The 25,321-nt window shown below is 32.8% G+C and overlaps 1 protein-coding gene across 1 annotated transcript; it reads right to left on the bottom strand.

Moving 5' to 3' along the window:
• Positions 1-10,034: 10,034 nt before the first annotated feature.
• LOC127810234 (plant UBX domain-containing protein 7-like) lies at positions 10,035-16,996 on the bottom strand. Its single transcript, XM_052349583.1, has 5 exons — positions 16,707-16,996; positions 13,496-13,688; positions 11,512-11,589; positions 11,368-11,432; positions 10,035-10,178 (listed from the first exon to the last, which is right to left on the bottom strand). Exons 1-5 carry the CDS (start codon positions 16,808-16,810, stop codon positions 10,112-10,114), a joined length of 507 nt encoding a protein of 168 aa, XP_052205543.1. The 5' UTR covers positions 16,811-16,996; the 3' UTR covers positions 10,035-10,111.
• Between the last annotated feature and the right edge of the window lie 8,325 nt (positions 16,997-25,321).

The raw sequence follows: 25,321 nt of genomic DNA, 5'->3' as shown, positions 1-25,321 counted from the left end.
GAAATTTCAATGTAACTCCATCTTTAACATGCTACATTCTGTTTCTGGAAATAATTTTGTGCTGCAGGATCTTTTAGCATTAATGGATAAAAGCCCAAAGGATCATGTCAGCTTATCTCATAAGCGTCCAAGAGAGAGTTCTCATACTTCACCTCTCAAAGTACAAGGTAGATCTGACTTCGGTGTATATTTCTTGTGAACATGTTATAAATTTAAGTAAATAAATTTATACATTGCGCATTTAAGCTTTGATAATGCGTTACTATTTATGTCTTGATAGGAAGGAAACTGTGTAGCTGTCAATGGTCGCATGATAGGAAGCTACATGCTTGTCAATGTTGATGGTCTTTATGGAGTTTCTTACTATTTTCCTCTTATGAGAAAATCATTGGTGTGGATGAATTTTGTAGAAACAATCATATGCTAGCACAGATAACAAACTTGATGTAGGACAAGGTTGATGGGCCTTCTTTTGTCTGATTACATGAATTAATTTATTGTGATGAGAGCCCAGAAAGGGTAAACGATGAAGTTCTAAGGGTATGAATTTATAGGAAATGATAGTTCTTCCCTGCCAGTATCCTTATTTTTTTCTATATTGGGCTTCATGTTTATATTTATCTCTCCAGTCTCCTCCGAGATAAGCATTCTCAATTGCGATCTTTAGCTCTCTTGCTCTTGTACTATTTCTTTGGCATTGGAGTGGTTTTCCTAGTTAGTCACAAGACAGTCTCACCATTATCTTTTGCATTGTCTCAAGTTAATTATTCGAGAGTTAAAAGCATTCCCCAATAAGTTGTTTTCACATTTTATTTTTTTTCTCTACCACACTCATTATCAAAGATAATTAGTAAAATTAACTACCATATTTTCTATCATGAAGAAAATTCTAAAATTTTTGAACGCCACTTCAAACATGTTTACTTTTTTTCATCTTAATTAATACCTAAACATCAAAAATTATAGATAAAAACTGAAAGCTAAAATAAAAAAATTAAAAACTCTGAAATGAATTTAAAGATTTTTATTTCTTTCAACTTTTCTGTTCTACAGTCTTTTAGAGTAAAATCTATTAATTGAACTACCAAATATAATGGCTCAAAGTTAAAACCCAAGAGATAATAGCTCAAATATAATGGATCCACGGATCGCGTTCAAGACATGACAATAATGTAATTTCAACAAAATTATCAGGGGTATGATTGTCATATAATTGGAGGAATGAAAATAGGATTTTCAAACTCTTATTGTTCCACCTCCTGAGAGTATATAACTGGGCGCACAGTTGTTCAAGACACTTGCTCTTGCAACTTTCAGTTTGTTATCTTCGTTCTTGCAAGAGAGAGAGAGAGAGATTGTTATCTTCGTTCTTGCAAGAGAAAGAGAATAGAACCCGAAATCATAAACACAGTTGTGGCCATCGACTTGAGCCCCACAGAATCTTCAGAATAATGGGTTGATGCAGTGCAAGAGTTGTCGGACGATAACAAATTTCTACCTCCATTCGCAATCGCCATAAATTGTGAGTTCATTTACATTTATTTTTGATAAATTATTCATTATTTTCTTTTATATATAGCAAGAACAACAATCATACGATGGTTCAAAAAAATTTCAAAGATTGCATTTTGTGGCATGGATGTTGACGACCTATCTGAATACTATTCTCCCCAACTATCATTGGACTTCTTGGTTTGGTTGGGTAGGTTTTTTGATCAACACTGCATACGTTCTCTTGGATGGGTATGGAGGCTTGGTGATAGTTGATTTCTTTGCTAATTTTACAAATTTTGTTTTTAGTGATATCATTCAATTCAAATAAATGTAGCTCACTTGCATCAGTAGAGAATAAGGGAGAGTCTACTTCAAGAGAAACTAATGTGATTAAGAAAAATTATGCTCCGAGAGAAACTTTTGTTAAAAATTCTAGTACTGCACCCCAACTAAAGGTCCGTCCAAAGACCATCCGAAAGAATAACTGATAGACCACTATTGTCGTCCGAAAAACAGAAAAAAAAAAACGACAATTTGTTCCTAATTTTTAGGAGATAAAGTAGATATTTTGCCTTGTATAAATATCTCTTATCGGATTCAATAAATTATTAATTAAGTTTTCAAGAATTGTCGTTACATCCTTAACAAATTGTCGTTTTTTTTTCTGTTTTCAAGACAACAATAGTAGTCTATCAGTTATTCTTTTGAATGGTCCTTGGGCAGACCTTTAGTTGGGGTGCAATACTAGAATTTCTAACAAAAGTTTCTCTCGGAGTGTAATTTTTCTTAATCACATTAGTTTCTCTTGAAGTAAACTCTCTCTTATTCTCTACAGATGCAAGTGAGCTACATTTATTTGAATTGAATGGTATCACTAAAAACAAAATTTGTAAAAATAGCAAAGAAATGAACTGTCACCAAGCTTCCATACCCATCCAAGAGAACGTATGCAGTGTTGATCAAAAAGCCTACCCAACCAAGAAGCCCAATGATAGTTGGGGAGAATAGCATTCAGATAGATCGTCAGCATCCCTGCCGCAAATGCAATCTTTGAATTTTTTTTGAATCATCGTATGATTGCAGTTATTGCCGTACATAAAAGAAAATAATGAATAATTTATCAAAAATAAATGTAAATGAACTCACAATTTATGGCGAATGCGAATGGAGGTAGAAATTTGTTGTCGTCTGATAACTCTTGCACTGCATCAACCCATTCTTCTAAAGATTCTGTGGGACTCGAGTTGATGGCCACAACTATGTTTATGATTTTGGGTTCCATTCTCTTTCTCTTGTAAGAACGAAGATAACAATCTCTCTCTCTTTCTCTCTCTCTCGCAAGAACAAAGATAACAATCTCTCTCTCTCTCTTGCAAGAACGAAAATAACAACCTAAAACTTGCAAGAGCAAGTGTCTTGAACAACTGTGTGCCCAGTTATATACTCTCAGGAGGTGGAACAATAATAGTTTGAAAATTTTGTTTTCATTCCTCCAATTATATGACAATCATACCCTTGATAATTTTGCTGAAATTACATTATTGTCATGTCTTGAACGTGGTCCGTGGATCCATTATATTTGAGCCATTATCTCTTGAGTTTTAACTTTGAGCCATTATATTTGGTAGTTCAATTAATAGATTTTACTCTAAAAGACTGTAGAACAGAAAAGTTTGAAGAAATAAAAATCTTTAAATTCATTTTAGAGTTTTTAATTTTTTTATTTTAGCTTTCAGTTTTTATCTATAATTTTTTATGTTTAGGTATTAATTAAGATGAAAAAAAGTAAACATGTTTGAAGTAGCGTTGAGAAATTTAAGAATTTTCTTCATGATAGAGAATATGCTAGAGAATTTTACTAATTATCTTTGATAATACATAATGAGTGTGGTAGAAAAAAAAAATAAAATGTGAAAACATCTTATTGGGGAATGCTTTTAACTTTCGAATAATCAACTTGAGACAATGCAAAAGATAATGGTGAGACTGCCACGTGACTAGCTAGGAAAACCACTCCAATGCCAAAGAAATAGTACAAGAGCAAGAGAGCTAAAGATCGCTATTGAGAATGCTTATCTCGGAGGAGAGATTACCTTTGTAGTAGTTTAGAGATAATCTTTTGCGTAGGATTAGGTTTTCTTGTGATCGGTGTCTAAGAGTAGTTCATTCTAGATGAACTTGAAGAAATTAGTTTTATTTCTGAAGTTTGCCTTCCTAATATTTAGGAAGAGGGGTATTTCCTGAGTTTATCAAGATTATGACTAATTGCTAGATTGTAGAAAGTAATCATGATTTATTTTTATCCCTTTAACTCTAAGAGAGAATCCCAATTAAATTAGGTAAACCAATCTTGAGCAGGATTGGTTTGCCCTTGGGTCAGTAGAAGACCCCCTTTGTGGGTTGAGCCAAGCTTAGATGCGGACTGAGACTGGGGACAACCTAGTGTACACGTGTCACATGATAGTCTCACCATTATCATCAAGAAAATTCTTAAATTTCTCAACGCCACTTCAAACATGTTTATTTTTTTTCATCTTAATTAAATACCTAAACATCAAAAATTATAGATAAAAACTGAAAACTAAAATAAAAAACTCTGAAATGAATTTAAATATTTTTATTTCTTCAAACTTTTCTGTTCTACAGTCTTTTAGAGTAAAATCTATTAATTGAACTACCAAATATAATGGCTCAAAGTTAAAACCCAAGAGATAATGACTCAAATATAATGGATCCACGGACCGCGTTCAAGACATGACAATAATATAATTTCAGCAAAATTATCAAGGGTATGATTGTCATATAATTGGAGGAATGAAAACAAAATTTTCAAACTGTTATTATTCCACCTCCTAAGAGTATATAATTGGGTGCACAGTTGTTTAAGACACCTGCTCTTGCAACTTTCAGGTTGTTATTTTCGTTCTTGCAAGAGAGAAAAAGAAAGAGAGATTGTTATCTTTGTTCTTGCAAGAGAGAGAGAATGAAACTCGAAATCATAAACACAGCTGTGGCCATCGACTCGAGTCCCAGGGAATCTTCAGAAGAATGGGTTGATGCAGTGCAAGAGTTGCCGGACGACAACAAATTTCTCCCTCCATTTGCATTCGTCATAAATTGTGAGTTCATTTACATTTATTTTCATTATTTTTGACAAATTATTCATTATTTTCTTTTATGTACGACAAGAACTGCAATCATACGATGATTCAAAAAAATTTCAAAGATTGCATTTGCAGCAGGGATGCTGACGACCTATCTGAATGCTATTCCCCCCAACTATCATTGGGCTTCTTGGTTTGGTTGGGTAGGCTTTTTGATCAACACTGCATACGTTCTCTTAGATGGGTATGGAAGCTTGGTGACAGTTGATTTCTTTGCTATTTTTACAAATTTTGTTTTTAGTGATACCATTCAATTCAAATAAATGTAGCTCACTTACATCAGTAGAGAATAAGTGAGAGTCTACTTCGAGAGAAACTAATGTGATGACTCAATCACATTAGTTTCTCTTGAAGTATACTTGATAGGAACCCAATTAGAAAAATTCAAACAGCAAGCAATTATCAACAACTATCAGGATTCCCAGCCAAGAAATTAACAAAATGAAAAGAAAATGGACTTTCGAGAGGTCCACACTCTCCCAATATCCTTACTAAAATATTCCCCCCTTCTACTCTATTTGCTTCTCTTATTTATTGGAATATGTTGCCCTCACATGCCCCCTTCTCTTTGCTCTTCCTATTCTACCCCTTAACTAAATTTGTTAGTCTGCACATGCACCAATTGGCATTCTCCTATTTCAATACCTATTCTGTCCTTATTGCTAGTAGCGGAATATTATGAGCTACCTATCAATACTCCCCCCCAACTTTCACCTTGTTCTCAAGGAGAAAAACAGGGAACTGTTGTAGGGTTTCTAGGTGGTCTAGGACCAACTTGGGCTTGGAATATGTGAATCCTGTCTTCAATTCGCTGGGTTATCTCTGTGATTTGCTATAGACCCAATAGCTGTAACACCCTAACTTCTGCCCTAATTTTTGGCTTCAACCTATTAACAAATGTGCCCCCTTCCAGTATGGTCACTGAAACTTCTCCCACCAAGGCCACCAAAATTTCAAAGAGGAGGCGGTATTCTCGCACTTTCGGTCGCCAATTTCCTCCAATTCCACCCTCCAACTCTCTGCCCATTTCGATTCCAGGTGATCCCTCAGAATTCTGGGTAAATTCCGAAGGTCTATCTCCCTTCTTCGCTTTGCTCTTCCGCTCTCGCTCTTGATCCGCCCACTTTGTCCTCGAGTATGCAAGTTGGTCCAGCCTGATTGCTACATTCCTTTCCATCAATTGCATCTCCCCTCTTATGGCGTCGACTCCTTTCTGCATCCCAACTCTGTCCGATAAATTCACCATTGGGATTGTTAGCCGGTTTCTCAGTAGCCCCTTCAGCTCTTCCTAGCTTCTTACTCTTTGTCTCCGTTGCTCGCACTGGACCCATGAAAGTGCAGCATCCTCCACACACAATGTTGTTGTGTCCGTCTTCTCCTCATCAGCCAACATCGCAACTCCCAACTCCTCACTCATCGCCTTAGCGACGGCCAGAGGCCAGTGTGATGAGGTGAGGCTTGGCATCACCCATTTTTGTGCCATCATTGGAGGAGGCAATATCACTACCGGCTGGTGATTCGAAATTGGGGACGAAGGGGCCTGACCTTTGTTTGGGACGGGTCAAAAAATGCTTCCACGAATCACCAAATTCATCTCCTCAATTGGTTGGGCTAGGTCCATCATCTGCTCCAGCCCAATCGGCCTCGACATCCTCATCTCGGCTCGGATAACCAGCTCCATTCCATTGATAAAGTAGCCCTCCAGCAACGCCTTTGGCATGCTTTTGAGCGGTGAGGCCAGAGTCTCAAAGCCAAGGCGATAGTCCTTGACGGACCCCCACTGTCGAAGCGCAAGGACCCTCTCTTCCACCGTGCCTTCCTACGTGGGCCTGAACCTATTCCTCAACATCGCCTTGAGCTCCTCCCAACTCCTCACCTGTCGTTGTCTTTGCTCCCACTGGAACCAAGAAAGAGCAGCTCCTTCAAAACAAAGAGCTGCTGAGTCCAACTTCTACGCATCCGTTAATTGATTCACGGAAAAGTACTGTTCGGCCCTAAAAACCCAACCATCAGGGTCGTCTCCCTTAAACATAAGCATTGCCAAGCGTTGACTTCTCACTTCCGACCTCCCCAAGATCTCGAACCCACCGCCTACTTCCTTACTCTGTTCCCTAAGTTCCGATGTGGCCTCCCCAGTGAGGGACGAGCCCACAGGTAGGTTCTCCTCGCTCTGTTTTCCCTTCCTCTCTCGCTGTTGTTCCTCCCACCTCGCTCTCATCCATTCAAATTGTTTCAGTAGCGAAGTAAAGTTCTTCTCCACCGACCAAACCTCACTTCTCATGGCGTCCACACTCAGTTGTATGCTATCCAATCTCGTCTCTAAATCTCCAACTCGATCCGTTAAGTTCACCATTAGGATCGCAGTGCTCTGATACCAAATTAATAGGAACCCAATTAGAAAAATTCAAACAGCAAACAATTATCAACAACTATCAGGATTCCCAGCCAAGAAATTAACAAAATGAAAAAAAAAATGGACTTTCGAGAGGTCCACACTCTTCCAATATTCTTACTAAAATATTCCCCCCTTCTACTCTATTTGCTTCTCTTATTTATAGGAATATGTTGCCCTGACATGCCCCCCTCTCTTTGCTCTTCCCATTCTACCCCTTAACTGAATTTGTTAGTCTGCACATGCACTAATTGGCCTTCTCCTATTTCAATTCCTATTATGTCCTTATTGCTGGTAGCGGAATATTATGGTATCACTAAAAACAAAATTTGTAAAAATAGCAAAGAAATCAACTATCACCAAGCTTCCATAGCCATCTAAGAGAACGTATGCAGTGTTGATCAAAAAGCCTACCCAATCAAACCAAGAAGCCCAATGATAGTTGGGGGGAATAGCATTCAGATAGATCGTTAGCATCATTGCCGCAAATGCAATCTTTGAAATTTTTTTGAACCATTGTATGATTGCAGTTCTTGCCGTACATAAAAGAAAATAATGAATAATTTATCAAAAATAATGAAAATAACTGTAAATGAACACACAATTTATGGCGAATGCAAATGGAGGGAGAAATTTGTTGTCGTCCTGCAACTCTTGCACTACATCAACCCATTCTTCTGAAGATTCCGTGGGACTCGAGTCAATGGCCACAGCTGTGTTTATGATTTCGGGTTTCATTCTCTCTCTCTTAAAAGAACGAAGATAACAATCTCTCTCTCTTTCTCTCTCTTGCAAGAACGAAAATAACAACCTAAAGTTGTAAGAGCAAGTGTCTTGAACAACTGTGCGCCCAATTATATACTTTTAGGAGGTGAAACAATAACAATTTGAAAATTCTATTTTCATTCCTCCAATTATATGACAATCATGTCCCTGATAATTTTGCTGAAATTATATTATTGTCATGTCTTGAATGCAGTCCGTGGATCCATTATATTTGAACCATTATCTCTTGGTTTTTAATTTTGAGCCATTATATTTGGTAGTTCAATTAATAGATTTTACTCTAAAAGACTGTAGAACCGAAAAGTTGGAAGAAATAAAAATCTTTAAATTCAGTTCAGTTTTTTTAATTTTTTTTATTTTAGCTTTTAGTTTTTATCTATAATTTTTGATATTTAGGTATTAATTAAGATGAAAAAAAGTAAACATGTTTGAAGTGGCGTTGAGAAATTTAAGAATTTTCTTGATGATAGAGAATATACTAGAGAATTTTACTAATTATCTTTGATAATACGTAATGAGTGTGGTAGAGAAAAAAAATAAAATGTGAAAACATCTTATTGGGGAATTCTTTTAACTTTTGGATAATCAACTTGAGACAATGCAAAAGATAATGGTGAGACTACCCTATGACTAGCTAGGAAATCCACTCTAATGCCAAATAAATACTACAAGAGCAAGAGAGCTAAAGATTGCTATTGAGAATGCTTATCTAGGAGGAGAGATTATCTTTGTAGTAGTTTAGAGATAATCTTTTGCGTAGGATTAGGTTTTCTTGTGATCGGTGTTTAAGAGTAGTTCATTCTAGATGAACTTGAAGAAATTAGTATTATTTCTAAAGTTTGCCTTCCTAATATTTAGGAGGAGGGGTATTTCCTGAGTTTATCAAGATTATGACTAATTGCTAGACTGTAGAAAATAATCATGATTTATTTTTATCCCTTAACTCTAAGAGAGAATCCCAATCAAATTAGGTAAACCAATCTTGAGCAGGATTGGTTTGCCCTTGGGTCAATAGAAGACCCCCTTTGTGGGTTGAGCCAAGCTTAGATGCGGACTGAGGCTGGGAACAACCTGGTGTACACGTGTCACATGTGTAATTTTCGAATATATCACTTATGCTTCAGCATAAATAAGATAATTTATAGGAAAAGATCACCTTAGAACACACGCCTCACATTTGGTTTTAAGGGTCATGATTAGGTGGTGAAAGATCATAGTATATTCCATGTACACGAGATCACATACCACATTAATTAAATTACCTCCCATTAATGGGGTTAATTTATCAAGAATTAACAAGATGAGGCACATAATTTTTTAGGTGTTGGTTCCTGGGTACAATTTGTCAAATATGGAAAGTGTATGTATACTTCCATTGGGGTACTAAGCTTCAATCATTGTTAGGAAAAATTAACTAATTGGCATCACTCTAGATTAATATTTATTAGAAATTGTTGGACGAGATTGGGTGTTCGAGTTTAAAAAGGAAAGATAAAGTGGTTGGATAAGATAAAGATTTAAAAGATAAGAAAGCCTAAAAGATAGGATAAAGCTTCAAGATTCAAGAGAGAGATTCAAGCTTGATATCAGAAAATAAAGACTAACATGTTTTGAATATTAGTTATTATTATCTAAATTTGAATTTGTTCCTATTTTTTAGGAGATAAAGTAAATATTTTAGCTTGTATAAATATCACCTATCGGATTCAATAAATTATTAAGTTTTCAAGAATTTAGCTTATTTCAAAAATATTTCTAGATGTTGGTTCATAGGTAAAATTTGTCAATACTTTGAAGAGTCACTTGAGTCCTGTTTCTGTTCGACGGCAATCTATGATAGCCTTTCATGAAGCAGTGAGTTGTATGGTTTAGCGATGTAACATTATGCAATAGCTGTCATTCATCAGCTGTTAGAAATTTTATATAGCAATCTATTACTGTATCTTTGAACTTGATCATAGTTGTATGCAAGATATATTGATATAGACCTTTACTAATAGATTTTGTATGTTAATATTCACTTAATTGGGGTTAGCTTTGAGCATGTAATTTACTTTCTGATTTTCATAATTTTGAAATTTCAAGTGGCTTCTTTTTTCTTCTTTTTTTTTTTTTAGCTATGTAAATTTTGAGTGGCTTCATCTATCCCCATAACTTAATTTCCTGCAGAGGTGTATAGCACAAATGATTATACTTGCCTCCAGTGAACTCTCTGGTTGAACCATGCCATGCCATGAGCGCATTTTCTGACCTGTGACGGGATCAATTACAAGAATTACAGGAACAGAGTCCAACTTGTAATAGGTGCGAACCTTCCTACCTTCTTGTGTGTCATCCTATACCTACAAGCACAACCACCAGACAAAAATATCTGTTAAATTGAGGACATAAAGATAAATTTTTCTCTGGCCAATACAAGAGAATTTTTCTGGCAGTTAAAATAAGTCTTGTAAAAAAAGTTTGTGTCTAGTAATAACTTTCTAAAAGGCCAAATGAAATGCATTGAAACAAGAAACAAAGATCAGCAAGCCACATAATCACATCGCTATTAGGGTTGGGGCTTTTCCATTGCCACGCAATTTCTTTTTTTTTTAAAAAGGGCTTTTCCGTCCGTGTTGGGCTCACATAATTTAATTTCGAGTAAATTGGTAACCACTTGCCAGCTGATCTGGTTGGTGGAAAAAACTGGCTGGTTGAACTAGTCAAACTGACATTCAAACGGGTTATCATTTGTTTTTCAAATTTATTCATTTGATGTCTAGGTTATAATTAGTTATTGTAAAACCCAGTTCAACCTCGATTCGACTGTGACCCTTTTCTATTCCCATTCTGGTCTGGATTTTATAACATTGGTAATATAATTGTGTAGCTATCCACAGATAAAACCTAAGAATAAAATTATAATTAAATGTCTTCAAATAGTTTGTGATAATGCGAATCACCAGACCAGATTCATATTAAGATTTGGAAAAACCATGATCTAGTACTACATTGAACCTAATTAGACAACCATCAGCATGCTAAAATTTAACAGAAAAGAAATAATATCCTCTGAACAAACCCAGTGATGTAGGACAGAGAAGCAGATATTCACAAAAATATTATTCTAGGCACAAAAATAGGAATTAACATTATTTATTTTATTTCCTTTTGTTTCCTTTAGTTAGTAGGTTGCTTTAGAATTCCAATTAAAATGGGGATTATGTCTAATCCAAATTAGAGCAGGATTATATCTATTAGTTTTGCCTATATAAAGAAGTTGTTTAGGTTGTAATTGAAGGCACACTTGGATTATTGATTTTGATTTGAGTTTAGATTGTGAACTTTAGTTTGTTCTCGTGTTCTTGTTCTTGGTTATGTATGAATTGGTATCAGAACTATCCTTCTATTTGCGTATCTCCATCATCCAAATTACCTACTTAAAAAATTACATGGAAAGAAATAAAATGTTACTGCTTATAAAAAAATCAAACAAAAATGGAGAAGTACTTGAGCAAGAAACAGTTCTTAGAACCACTATGACATGCCTACCAGAAGATGAAATTAGAACTGATAGTTTGAGCAACAGCTTCATTTGCCCAGGTGTCACAATTACGCTGCACAACCAGTAATAGGTATCAAAATTGAGCATATCCAAAAAGTAAAAATATCAGAGAAGACAGAGAGACAGGGTACCATTTGTGAGCTGAATTCCTTGGCAGATTGCACATTTACAAGGAACCATTTGTCCTGGATTTTAGCAGCATCTTTTGCCTGTGAATTTGGTTATATCAGCAACAATTAAAACATTAAGATAGAGTTCTTACATGCATTAAAACTGAATGTTAAGTATTCCAGGTCCCCAGTGTTTATTAATTAGTGGATTCTACATAGAAAGTATAAACATCCTTCAAAAAAAAAATGAAGACAGAAGAAAACAATAAGATTCATCTCCAAATGGAGACAAAAGAAAACAATAAGATTCATGTCCAAATGAAGACAGAAGAAAACAATAAGATTCATCTCCACACCCAACAAGTAAACCCTCAACAGAGTTAAAGAAATGTTTTATAGGCTTATTCACAAGTTTACATAGGACCTCTTCTCAAATTTGATCTCTTACCTAGATTAATATGAGTCTTCCATTGTCTAAATTTTTGTGAAGTTCATGCCTAAAGTGCAACTGAACCTTTGACTAACCATTATTAAAATATTTCAGAACTGTATACACTAATGATTATATTTCTAACATTGAAAAGGAGGACAAAACATCTCTATTTCAAGTCGAACAACTATTTTTTCAAATGTCAACCCCAAAGCCTACACAAGGAGTTTTTAATGAAGAGAGAATAAGTTGGCTGAGCAATTTGTAAAGATATACAAGCATTCAAAAGCTTTAAAGTGTTCACTCATTTTCTACTTTTGTTCTTAATTTGTAGACAACCTGACCAACCAAGTGGCATGTGATTGAGCACAATCTTGTACAAATCAGATTTTTCTAGATGTCATTGCTGTTCTGAGATAACTTATTTTAAGTCTATCAAAATGATTTTTTCATTTGTAAAAAGCTTGTGTGGAAGCCAAGTAAAACCAATATTGGTAAGGTTGCGTGACGGGCCTAAGAAAATCATTGCTTCTGAAGGTTTTGAGGTGTGCCTGAAAAGCCTCCAAGTGTTGCTAGTGGAAATTTTCTAGTGGTAGCTAGAAGAGTGGATATAGGCGTGGTTATAGCAGAACAACTATAAAAAATTTCCTTGAGCTGCATTTTTATTTCATTCCGTACTCACAATCTTTCGGAGTTCAGTTTTCAGAAAATCCCATCTTGCAAACACGGTCTTAAAATTTCAGATTTTCAATGACAGTAACTTTTGTTTTTAAACACCCAATTCACCCCCCACCCCAGCAGGAAATTCCATCTTATCTTTGTGCTAACACTGTCTTCCCCAGGGCTTCCAGAAAACTGCTAATACCAAAGTGACTGACAAATTAACAGCATGCTTAGGAACAAATTGCATTTGTGTTTAGAAACAGAAAATTATCTGTCTTTTTTGTATTTACTTGCTAAAAATTTTTGTAACAAGGAAGGTCAAACAAAATGAACTAGATCTAGGGAGGGTCATGTTCTTCTATGAAAAAATTATATATATAAACTGGAGATGATGCTCTAAGAAATTTGTTTATGCATGACTAATTTGAAGAAAAATACATAATATTTTACAAATGTTGAATTATTAAAAATAAAAGTTGTTTTGGAAGCACCATAGAGAAAACTACACAAGTCTACCATATTCTAGAACATGTGTACCAAAGTATTAAAAAGTCCCATTCCTGTTCCATGCATATTGAAATGCATTCTGGGTAACATGTAATATATTACTAACTAGGAAAATTGGGTTCAATTACTAATATGGGTCATTTGACTTCATGTCTTCAAAATAGCGTGCAAGACCTGAAATCATGTATAATCTTAAAAAATACATATGAAAAATAATAAAAGTATTCTGAAGGCATATTCCTGAAACCTGCTTGTCAAGATCATACTAAAGCATATGCTAGTAGATAAATAACTATAAATACCAAGAACAGTGCCCATTCAATCACTTATAAACATTGAAACTGAAAGCAGCTCAGTTTGCAAACAGGAAACTAAACAAAGTTTTCATTCAACAAAACCAATTACCTTTTTAAAGGGCCCATTGTGCATCAAAGCAAATGGAGGACGGTATAAAGAAGCAAGACTATCACCAGAATTATGAGCTGTAGAGGAGGCAGCTTGGTCTGATTCCCAAATCCCAGGACGTCTCATTTCCTCATTAAAATTGCGGAAGGGAACCACTACAGGAGCTTCGTGCGATGGGTATCCCATTCTTGATCTAAAATCAAACAGAGAAACAAACATATGTAAGCAATATATTGGACCAAGAAGTCGAATACAAGATAGACAGGTAGAACAAAAATAAAATAAAATAAGCTAATGCAAAAAGAAAAAGCTTTCATTTTAGTTAAACTTAGCCCAACAGAACCATATTATTAAACAAACAAATGTGCACATTCCTCCAATCACATTAATCATATTCTTAAGGAGCAAAATGAATATGGATTGCCTTTCATTTGGCAGTATGTAAACCACAGGAGATAAAAAATAAAAGAGCAAAATGAATATATTTCATTTCACAGAACATAAATCAAGATACCAAATTGTAATCAAATTAATGAATGAGCTGATAACAATCAGTTGAATGAAAGTATAATATCTAAGCTCTCCAGGCTATGTTAAATAAAATGAAAAATACGTCAAGAGGTTACCTAGAAACAATTCATTGTAAGCACCTGTATTTTAGGAGTACATATACATGCATTGTAAGCAGCTGTATTTCAAGTTACAATTATCCAAGCAAATGAATAAAAGCTAAAATCTAACTTTCAAATTTCGAATAAGACCTAAATTCTAATGTCAAATTAAACTTTATAAAATCCAATTTCTAACCAGTCCCTTCTAAGGAAGTGCAAGGACTTTCTGTTCCTGCAAATACTCAGCTATTTCTTTCTCTACAAAATACTCCAAGAAACACAGTGGAAAAATGTTCCGTATCCATTTGACACAACTCCTTGGGCAATTGTGGATCCAAGGATGTAGAAGGTCAATCATTGGGGCTTCCGGGACACCGTGGACTTTGAATAAATTGAAAATATGATTCCAGAAATGTCAAGCAGTGTAGCAATGCAAAGTATGCGATCTACTGATTCCTTGTTTTTGCACAAAAGCACAGATTTACTTATCAATATCTTCTCCTCCTCAGCTTATCAATAGTAAGAACGGCAGTCCTGACCTCCCCAGTGTTCTATAGGTAGCCTGCCTCCCCTCAATTACATAGTGTCACATAAAAGAGACTGAACAACGAAGATCCCCTCTTTTATGGCAGCCATACCAAATTTTGTTTGCCCTTTGTAGGACTGTGTTGATACTCAAGCATCTTAAAAAATAAACAATCTTGGATTCTATTTCCCAGTTCCTGAGGTTACATCTAAACTTTAACTTTGTGACCAAACAATGCCTCTAGAGTTTGTATGCAAGTGTTTTTAATAGAAATATCTTGATCACTAAACAAACTTGTAAAAATTTGAGAAGGCCTCATTGAGGGGTATGTGCCAGCACCAGTTGTGATGCCAAAACCTAAACCCCAGTTGCCTTGAGAAATGTTATGTGATAAGCCTGACCAAACTTGGGTTATGCCTCTCCAAACCCCCTCATCCTGTGGAATAGAGGCATGCCCTGTAGACCAGCCCCCAAACACCCTTACTTTTCAGCCACCACTTCTCTCCACTGCCTATTGGGCTTGCTCACAAGTCTCCACAACCACTTACCAAGTAAGGTTCTATTAAACAGATCAAGCCTCCTAATTGATGTCCTCCTTTACTCAATAGCTTACAAATCTGTTTCCAAGTGACCAAATGGTACTTTGGTATGTCTGATGTCTCCTTTGCCAACCTATAAGAAGCCTGTCGGCAACATATTGGCCAGCACATAGGGGCTGTAAACAGAGTAATAGTGTATGGGGATGCTAGGCAGGGTGCGCTTTCTAAGAGGGTAAGCCCACTCCCATGTGAGAGGTATTGTCTTCTCCATGAGGTGAGCCTTTTCTCACACCTCTCTACCATGCCATCCCACACATTGGATTTAAATGTTCCTAGGCAATTAGAAGGGAGAGACCCTATTCTGCACTCCAAAATCCTAGCTAAGGCTCTTGTTATCTTTACAGCCACTAGTGGAGTAATCTAACTTTCTGCTAGATTTATATCAACCTTGAGATTGCCTCAAAACAAATTAGATGCACGTCAACAATCTTAACTCAGGCAATAGCTTATCAAAAGATCATGGTATCATCTGCAAAGAGTAGATGGAAAAATGAGATCGACCTTTCCCTCCAGAATGCCTTACACCCTATCCCCGCGATACATCCTAGATTCTTAACCTTCTAGATCTTTCAAATGCATACAAATATGAATTTTATATTTATTTGTAAAATATTTTATGTAATATATATTTTACATATTGTTTAGGAAAGTTTTTATATTCAATATATATATATGGAAAATATTTTGTGTTAAGACAAATCCAAGCACTAAAAAATTTTACAATCTTTTGTTTCCTTTAGTTAATCTTAATAACTAATGAATTAACTAAATGATAAACAAAAGAATATAGGAAAGAAATAATATTAATTCCTATTTCTATGCCTATAATAATATTTTCCAAAAAAATATTTCTCTATCTTACATCAGTTTCCCCTGGTTGAAGAAAACTCGTCCTCTAATTTTTTGAATCTGTCTGCTCAACCTGGAGGGATTCGCCCAATGAATTAAGAAAACTTTGAATGTGTTCATCCCTATCATGAACATTCTGTTCCTACAAAATAGTGTCAAATTTTTATCTATGTGCATAGCAGAATGGTAATTATAGTGGGATCTTGGACTCTAGAATTGATCCAATAGTTGGGTCTTCAAGAGGTTTAGAAAGAGGAATGATCATTTGTGAAACATGAAGTAGGAAGTAGAAGAATGGGCAAAGAGTAAACGAGTCCTGAGTATTTCTTAAGGCAAACATCAGGAGATTCTTCAATTTCCTGACATGTTTCTTGCTAACTTCTAACAGACCGTAACATATTTGATAGTAATTGAGTCGACAAGGTAAAGCCCATTACTAACAAACAAAAAATGTTTACAATACAGAGATCCCCAGATTGCCTGTTTCCCTCGATCTTCTTTGTGCCCTAATTTCCTTACCATCATTGACCGACGCTGATTCGTCAAAGACTACTGGCGCAAAACATAATAATAAGCAATAAGCCAATCGCCGATGTCATGGAAATCAGGGAAAAGTAGCGACAAACCCTTTCTGTCTTGGGATAACTGTGTTGAGACATGGAGCTAAACACGCCGAAGAAGGCAAGCCAGACCAAGACTTTGAATGCAACGTAGGCAGATTGTTGGCCATTGAAGATGAACTTGGGAGCCTGCTGTCCCTCTGCGAGTTGGTAGAGGATGATTAATCCAATAGCAATAAGAGAGGTGGTAATTAGGGTTGCACGCATTAGAAGAGCGATAGGAGGAGTTTCAGCTTCGGAGAGACTTTGCTGATTTTCCATATTACTAAGCGGCGCTTTTGGATCCGAGAAAGAGAGAGAAGGAGAAGCAACGACGTTATAATATTGCATGTACACTATAAACATAGAAACACACATCATGCTCATAAAATTTATTAAATTTATAAATTACATAATATAATAATTAAATGCTTGATCCATTAAAAATTAAATTGTAAAAAAAATTATCAATCGAAAATAAAAATATCAAAATCTAATTTCTCCTCCTTAATCTCTATCATATGATAAATATAAAATAAAACTGTAATTATTTTTTATGTTAAATAGGTAGAGAACCAAATCCTTTATTTATAATAGTGAAAATAATTTTTCATCAGAATTCTTTAAGAGTTATCATTCATATCTTTTAAACCAAATAGAATTATAAAGTAATTAATTATCTTATTAAATTTTAATTTTAATTATTTATAATAATAAAAGTAATCTCCTATCAAGATTATTTAAGAGTTATCATTCACATTTTCTAAATCAAATAGAATTATAAAGGAATCAATTGTATTATTAAATCATTTGATTATCAATCAGATTAACAAAAATATACATGATATTAGATTTGATTATTTTATCAAATAAATATTATAATATCTAATAAAATATTTACATTTAATTATATTATAATATATTAAATAATTATTACTGACTAATCTGATGAGACATTAATTAGTCACAAAATAACTCTTACGTTTAATAAGAAAAAGGTTTGTGTTTAGATTGAATAATTATTTTTAATAATTTTTATATTAAAATTTATATTTACAAAAAAGCTCCACTATTTCTTTATTTAGGTGTTTTCCCATTTTTTTGTTTCATGCTTTTTTTTTTTAAATGTCATTTTCTCGTTTTCATTTTGTATTATATCTATTTCCATTGTAGGTATTAGTTTTATATGTTTTCTAAATTTAGAAAATAAAGAGTGAACATTACTGATATCTTAAATTATTAACAGACAAATAATAAATGAACTCTAAATACACTGGTTAAAACAAAAGATATAAATTATTGATTTTTTATATTAATTTATGTTTTTTCGTATATTGTAAATTGTTTTCATGAATACATTTTGATTATTGCAATCAGAATATGTAATTGGAAGTACAAAATATTTTACGTTTAATGGAATTAATTTTTATAGTTTGATAAATGCATGTATGATCAATCTTAACATTATGACCAGTTTAAGATTTTTTCTGATTATATTTTTACGTACATGGAGGGTAAATTTGAACGAAATTGTTATTTTAATATTTTATATAATATTTAATTAATATGTGTGAGGTTTACTCAAGTGTTAGTAAAATGTTAAAATTTAATACTCAAATAGCATTTTTCAAATTCGATTATTTTATTAATTTTTTTAATTATTTATAAAAATAAAAATAATCCCCCATCAGAACTATTTAGAGTTATCATTCACATATTCTAAATCAAATAGAATTATAAAATAATCAATTATATTATTAAATCATTTGATAATGCCATCAGAATAACATAATTATATTTGATAAAATATTTACATTTAATTATATTATAACATATTAAATAATTATTATTGACTAATTTGACGAGATCTTAATTATCATATGAATCACAAGATAAATACTACATTCTCGCACTTGACTCATATGATATTATCTCTATGATTTAATAAGAAAAACGTAATATTTATGTTTAGATTGAGTAATTATTTTTTTATAATCTTTATATTAAAAATTAAATTTACAAAAAGACCCACTCTATTTTTTTATTTATGCATTTTCCCATTTTTCTCGTTTCATGCTTTTGTTTTAATTTGATTTTCTCATTTCCGTTTTGTATCATATCCATTTCTTGTGTAAATTTTAATTTAATCTAGTTTTTGAATTTAGAAAATAAAGAGTGTATTATTAGTTTCTTAAACTATTAACAAACAAATAACAAATGAACTGTTTTATATATTGGTTAAAATAGAATATATAAATTATTAATTTATGTTTTTCATGTATTGTAAATTATTTTTATGAATAAATTTTTATTATTGTGATCAGAATATGCATGTAAGTGGAAATATAAAAGATTTGATGTTTAATTCACTTTTTTTGACCTAGTGGAATTAATTTGTATGGTTTGACAAATGTATGATCAATCTTAGCATTATGATCAATTTAAGGTTTTTCCTGATTATTTTTTTGGGGGCCTGTACATGGAGGGTAAATTTAAACAAAATTGTTATTTTGATATTTTATATAATATTTGGATAATATGTGTGAGGTTTACTTAAGTATCAGTAAAGTGTTAAAATTTAATATTTAAATAGCATTTTTGAAATTCAAGAGGCAATCTTGTAAGTTTTAGGCATCTTTTATCGTGAGTATGTATGAGTTTTATTGACAAAAGAAGTTCATAGTATTATTATTGAAGTTTAATAGAAAAATATTATCAACTTCATTATTATTATTGACATTTAAGTACAAGTATGCCCTCGGGTGAATTGATTGTCCTATATCTGAACTTTAACTTCTTCTTACAAACAAGAGATAAATAAAGAACATAAAGAGCATATTCAAATTCCAATACAAAGTGAAATGCCCCAATTAATCCATTTATATTCAACATAAAAGGATAATTTAAAAATAATTCTCCTCATTTTTTATATTTATTTTAACATAAATGGCATTAATTGTAATCCATCAAGGACCATTTAAATTTTTGTTTAAAGATGTTACCTAAATTGACTTGTAAAGTTATGATATCAAGTTCTATATAAAAAATCTCTTACTAGATTATTCATATAATATTGAATTGTGACAAACTTTGTTCTTATTAATTCTTAATAATCTCGTTAGATTAGAAATATCTTAATCTAATCCAAAATTAGTTATATAATATTTTTCTAACTAGCATTCACCCGATATTGATTTAAAATTATTTATGAAATCACTTATAATATCACAAGCACTCACCTAAAAATACATGTTCAAAGTAAATTTTTATCGATTTAAAAAGCAAATTTTATATATGCTTCAGCCTTTCAAGTTTGCTTGGCAATCTAATTCATTATTGATGCATTTGTATTTCATAGATTCTTTTTTATTTTCGAGAAGTTCAATATATAATATACAATGTATAATATGTATTAGGATTATTGTATTAAAAAATGGTTACCACTAATATTACTAAAATATAAAATCAAAATTAGTGTTCTCAGGATACAGGTCAAGTGGTTGGATCACTATAAACTGAAATTCGCATTAATAGATCATGAGTTCGATTATTTGTTTTGTACAGTGAGCCAAATTCTCTATCAGTGATTTATTTATTTTATCAAAATCGATAAAATGAACAGTAAAAGACTATGTAAGGACGATAATCCCATAATCAGAATTGGCTCAAAATAAAATGTAACAAAACAAACACTTGCACAAAGTAAAATTAAACAAATAGCGCTAGCCCAGTTGCTATGGTAACAAACGTAGCTGCCCAATAAAAATTTGGGAAAGCCTACGGCTTGAGGAATTGGAGTGGGCCCGGCAGAGGCCTAAAAGGGCCCATTTTGGCTCTCATTAGTCGGCGGTGTTTCGTTTGTTTAACTTTCGCCATTTCAGCATCACTTGCCACTTATCAGTGACAGTTGCAGAATATGTAGAGATGTCTAAAATTATGGATGAGCAGTGTTTGATTGCAATGGTGAAATTTGAGTGTAACGGAAATGAATTTCAGATAATTAAATTGTAGTGGAAAGAAAATGAATTTCAGATAATTAAATTACAGAAAAAATGAATTCTTAAAAATTAAAAATTTAAGTTATTTGATTAGTATAATTTTTTACCTGAAAAATGATATTTTTTTTCATCTTTTGAGTATGTTTGATTGCTCACATTTACCATAAAAAATATATAATTATTACACATTTTCTATGGAAAGGAATCAAACACTCTTAATTTTTTTATAAAAAAATATGTATGGTACAAGTATTTAAAGTTTCTTTTTATGGAATTCATTTTCTAAGAAGGTGTGGTGGTTTTTATTTTCCTGACATTTCGTGTTTGATAAACATTATTTTTCATAAAAAATGACACATTGTCATTTTTCATGGAATTCAATGATGAAAATGTATTAAAAATATTAAATTTTATAAAAAAATTAAAATAATAATGTACTTTAAATTAATTAAATTATTTTCTAAAAAAATGAAACTAGAAAATTATTATTTTTTATTTTTCAAAGAAATAATTTATATATAATTTTTGACATATTCACTTTTTATATATTTATATTTATTAATTATTAAATTTTTAACATATTCACTTTTTATACATATATTTATATTTATTAAATAACCCCACGCACCCCCGCCAGACTGCCCTTCTGGCTGGGAGACGATGGAGAAGACAAGTTCTTCTTTAAGAAGGTGGTTGACTGAAGATGACAAGTTCGTCTTCGACTGGTAATGTACTCCTCTCTCTCTCTATCTCTTCGAGTTCAAATCGTTCTCTCTCTCCATCTCTTCGAGTTCAAATCGCAATCACTTCATTTGATGTCCATATAGACACGAGTGCATTACATGTTTCTCTCTTCGTGAATAGACTGAATTGAGGTTGAATTGGTGGTGGAGATTCGCGGATTGAGGTTGAACTGTTCAAGGATTTCAATTACTCAGAGCTGGCTGTTCGATATTGCCGTCTTTTCCCGTTACGTACTTTGCTTCTATTCCCGGCGTTCTTGTAATGGAAACCAGGACATGTTTAATTGGTTATTGAAAAATGAAAATACTCGGACACAAACAAAAAGAAAAGTATCTTCAAATACTTTTGTCCGGAAAGATGCCCGATCTCTGTACATCTATAAAACTAAAAAACATAAACTTCTTCATCTTCATCACCAGTTCAGCTCTCTCCGACTCTTTCAGGGATTGTGGGTCAAAATCAGGAATGATGGTGGGTTTGTTTGAGGTGTCTCAGTGTGACACTTGTCGCCTCCACTTATTTGATGTTGGTGTTGGGTCCACAATAGAACAAATTTAGTAGCTTGAAATATTGCTTATATTTTCCTTCCAGAACTACTTGTGTGAAACTTGTATATTGTCAAAATAAAGAAAGATAAATTTTGGAAGGATAAAGTAGAATAGACTGTTTAGAAATAGGATAAAGTACAATTTATTCAATCAAAAATTGTATAGTTTTTTAATGGAAAGGCTATAAACTCTCTTACGACACAATTTTGGTTGGATACTTTAAATCTCTCACTATAATTTCAATTTCAGATAATTGGTCATTCTCTCACACAAATAATATCAATTATCGGAATTGTAGCACACTCCATGGGTGCTCAACTCAATAATCTGGTTACATAATCTCTCATATTATTAATGTGATATTCTTTGTTAATTAAGTAGCTCTAATTCCACTTGTTAAATAGCTTTGATACCACTTGTTAGGGATAAATCAAAACACAAAAATAAATTCTATAATACTCATACAAGAATAAATTCTAAATTATATTTGATTTCCTGCTATCATTCTTGCGTATGGGCACAAATTGATCATGATCTTTTATTGGCTGTCCCCCCCCCCCCCCCCCCCCCCCCCCACACACACACTTCTTTTTGAGAGTTATTTTTTTATGGAAGTGCATCAAATAAAGGTGTGTTTTGTTATCTACTTTCTCAATTTGATGAGCAGTTGTCGGTCAAGTAAAAAAAATTGGAAGTGCACCAGATTGGGGATAAAGGTTTTGTTGCACTTCTTTTTGAGAGTTCATTTCTTAGTTATAATAACTTTCAATTGGTAGTCATAAAAAAGAACTTGGGGCTTTTAAAAATGGAAGCATAACTGGTCTTCAGTCAATGGAAATGGTTTTAAGTGACGCGCAAGCTGCTTGCCTCCATTCTCTCTCCAGAGGTGCTTGGAGTTAGACCTATTGTTTTGTTGCTCAATGCAATGGCGATCTGGCATTTCCTGTCATAATCATTCACTGTCTGGCAGCAATTTTCCGGTGTAACACACTTTTGTGTTTATGCTTTCTTGCTTGTTCAATAAATTATTTTAACACATCTTTTATTTAATTTCCAAATGATTCCCCAAAAACTCTAATGTGACAATTTTGTCTACTTAATATACCTTTTTATTTTTTCTTATTAGTGAATATATTCACATTCATTTATTTAACATAGTTTTTTATTTTGTCATCATTTTCATATTGTGTATATATTGATATTATTGTTCTTGCACAGTCTTTTGCCGTTCGCACCATTGATTTTGACAAAGGAGGTAAATCACAAATGAAGACTTTATCTCACTACGTAGGACAAGAAATCGAACCTACGACTTACTAATGTTAATCCCAACTTATCACATCTCAACCACGACCTCCTCGTGTTATATCTTTTTACATGCTTAGGTAAAACATCTAATTGTGTCACAATAGACATTTATTGAGTTGAAAATTGCCTAATCTTGATCGACGTGCCCTGAATCGTTGAAGATCAAGTGTTGGGATGCGTGGATCCACCCGACCTATTAATTGGATCATGGGTTACTTAGTCCGATCGGTTGGACCGGAGTGATCCGACCGGATGATGTCATATATATATTTTATAATTAAATAATATATATATTTTTAATATATATTTAAAATATTAGTATTTTATATGTTATTATGAAAAATGTTATTATTAATTAATGTACAACTAATATTTTATATATAATTGTTATATATGTTATTAAAGAATTAATTAATAATTAAAAATTTTAAAATAAGTGATGGCAGTGAAAAAACTGAGGTCAACCCGGTACCCGATTTATCGGTCCGATCGTATTTTGACATGTTTTGATTGGGTTGAAAGACATCTAATTTTTTAAGCTAAACCAGACCAGATAGGCCATCGGTTCCCAGTTAAACTGGTCCGACCAGTCGATCCGGTCTGGTTTTTAAAATATTGCAAATAATACGCATATACAATTATTTGTAATTATTATTTTGAAAAATCTATACTTTTATTTATCAAGTTCATGAGTTATGCATATTGTGGCTACAGGTCGAGTCGGACTTTGCTTGGAATTTTTCTTTTCAAAAGTTCTGTTTGCATTACTATTAAAGTAATATCACTTATCGTGTATTAAGTTTTATAACTTATTGATCAGTAATAATAGTAATATTAAGTTTGTTAAGGTCTCAAATTTAAGTTTTTAAATGATATAATTTTATTTATTGAGAAAATAAAAAATCCTTTAATTAATCATTTATTTTTTATTTTTTATTTTTCATTTTTATCTTGTTCACCATGAAAATAGAATGGCAAATGCTTGGGCCTATGTTGTTTATTTTAGGACTTTTACCTTTTACTTTATCATACGTTTTGAAATAGTTATTTATTTTAGAACTTTTATATTTTGCTTTGTCGTGTGTTTTGAAATTTTTGCCATACTTGTTACACTATTATGGGTTTTTTTTTTTGGGAACTTCTTGGTCCCCTAACTAAGTAGCACTTGAAAAATATTTTAGGTGATTTTTCTTGTGTAGTGAAAGCAACACAAAATTGAATGAAAAATTCTATAGGACAATTATAAGAGCAGTTTTGTTATACGGCTCAGAATATTGAACAGTCAAATACCAACATAAATAAAAGACGAGTGTAGCGGAGATGAGGATATTAAGATGGATGTGCGGCCATACAAGAAAAGATAAAATTAGAAATGAAGTTATTCGTAATAAGATAAGAGTAGTGCCAATAGAGGAGAAGATGAGAGAGACTAGACTAAGATGGTTTGGTCATGTGAGAAGGAGACCAAGAGACGCTCATGTGGGGAGAATTGATGAAATTGAACAATTAATAAAAAAAAAAAAAGTAGAGGCAGACCTAAGAAAATTTTTAGGGAGACATTAAAATTTGATATGAAGTGTATGGATCTCAATGAAGATATGACAAAAGATAAAAATACATGGAAGTTTAGAATTCATGTAGCCGACCCCACATAATGAGATAAATGCTTAGATATGTTGTTGTTGTTGTAGTGAAAACAACTATCTCATTTTCTTATCTTTAATTAAACTGTGACCTTTTAAAATTATTTCTTTATTTTTTATTGAAGGTTTTAGGTTACATTATGACTAGTCTTATGTTTATAATAAGATTTCTATAAATACTAATTTTAAACAAATTATTATTATCTTTACCTTTGAAGTTATTTTTGTTTCTCAAAGTTTTGATTGGTTTGTGCATGGATCTAATCCACTATTTTTTTTTTTTTTTGGATGATGTTTACGGAAGCTCTCATTGCTCAACCCCACAATTCTAATAAAAAATATAAATTAAAAAATCATAATAGTCAAGATTCGAACACTAACACACCATAAATATAATTGTA

The sequence above is a fragment of the Diospyros lotus genome, chromosome 9 (assembly GCF_014633365.1).
Source record: "Diospyros lotus cultivar Yz01 chromosome 9, ASM1463336v1, whole genome shotgun sequence".
NCBI classification, from domain to species: domain Eukaryota; kingdom Viridiplantae; phylum Streptophyta; class Magnoliopsida; order Ericales; family Ebenaceae; genus Diospyros; species Diospyros lotus.
The sequence above is the reverse complement of the archived record's forward strand: the minus strand, read 5'-3'. Positions and strand labels throughout refer to the sequence as shown.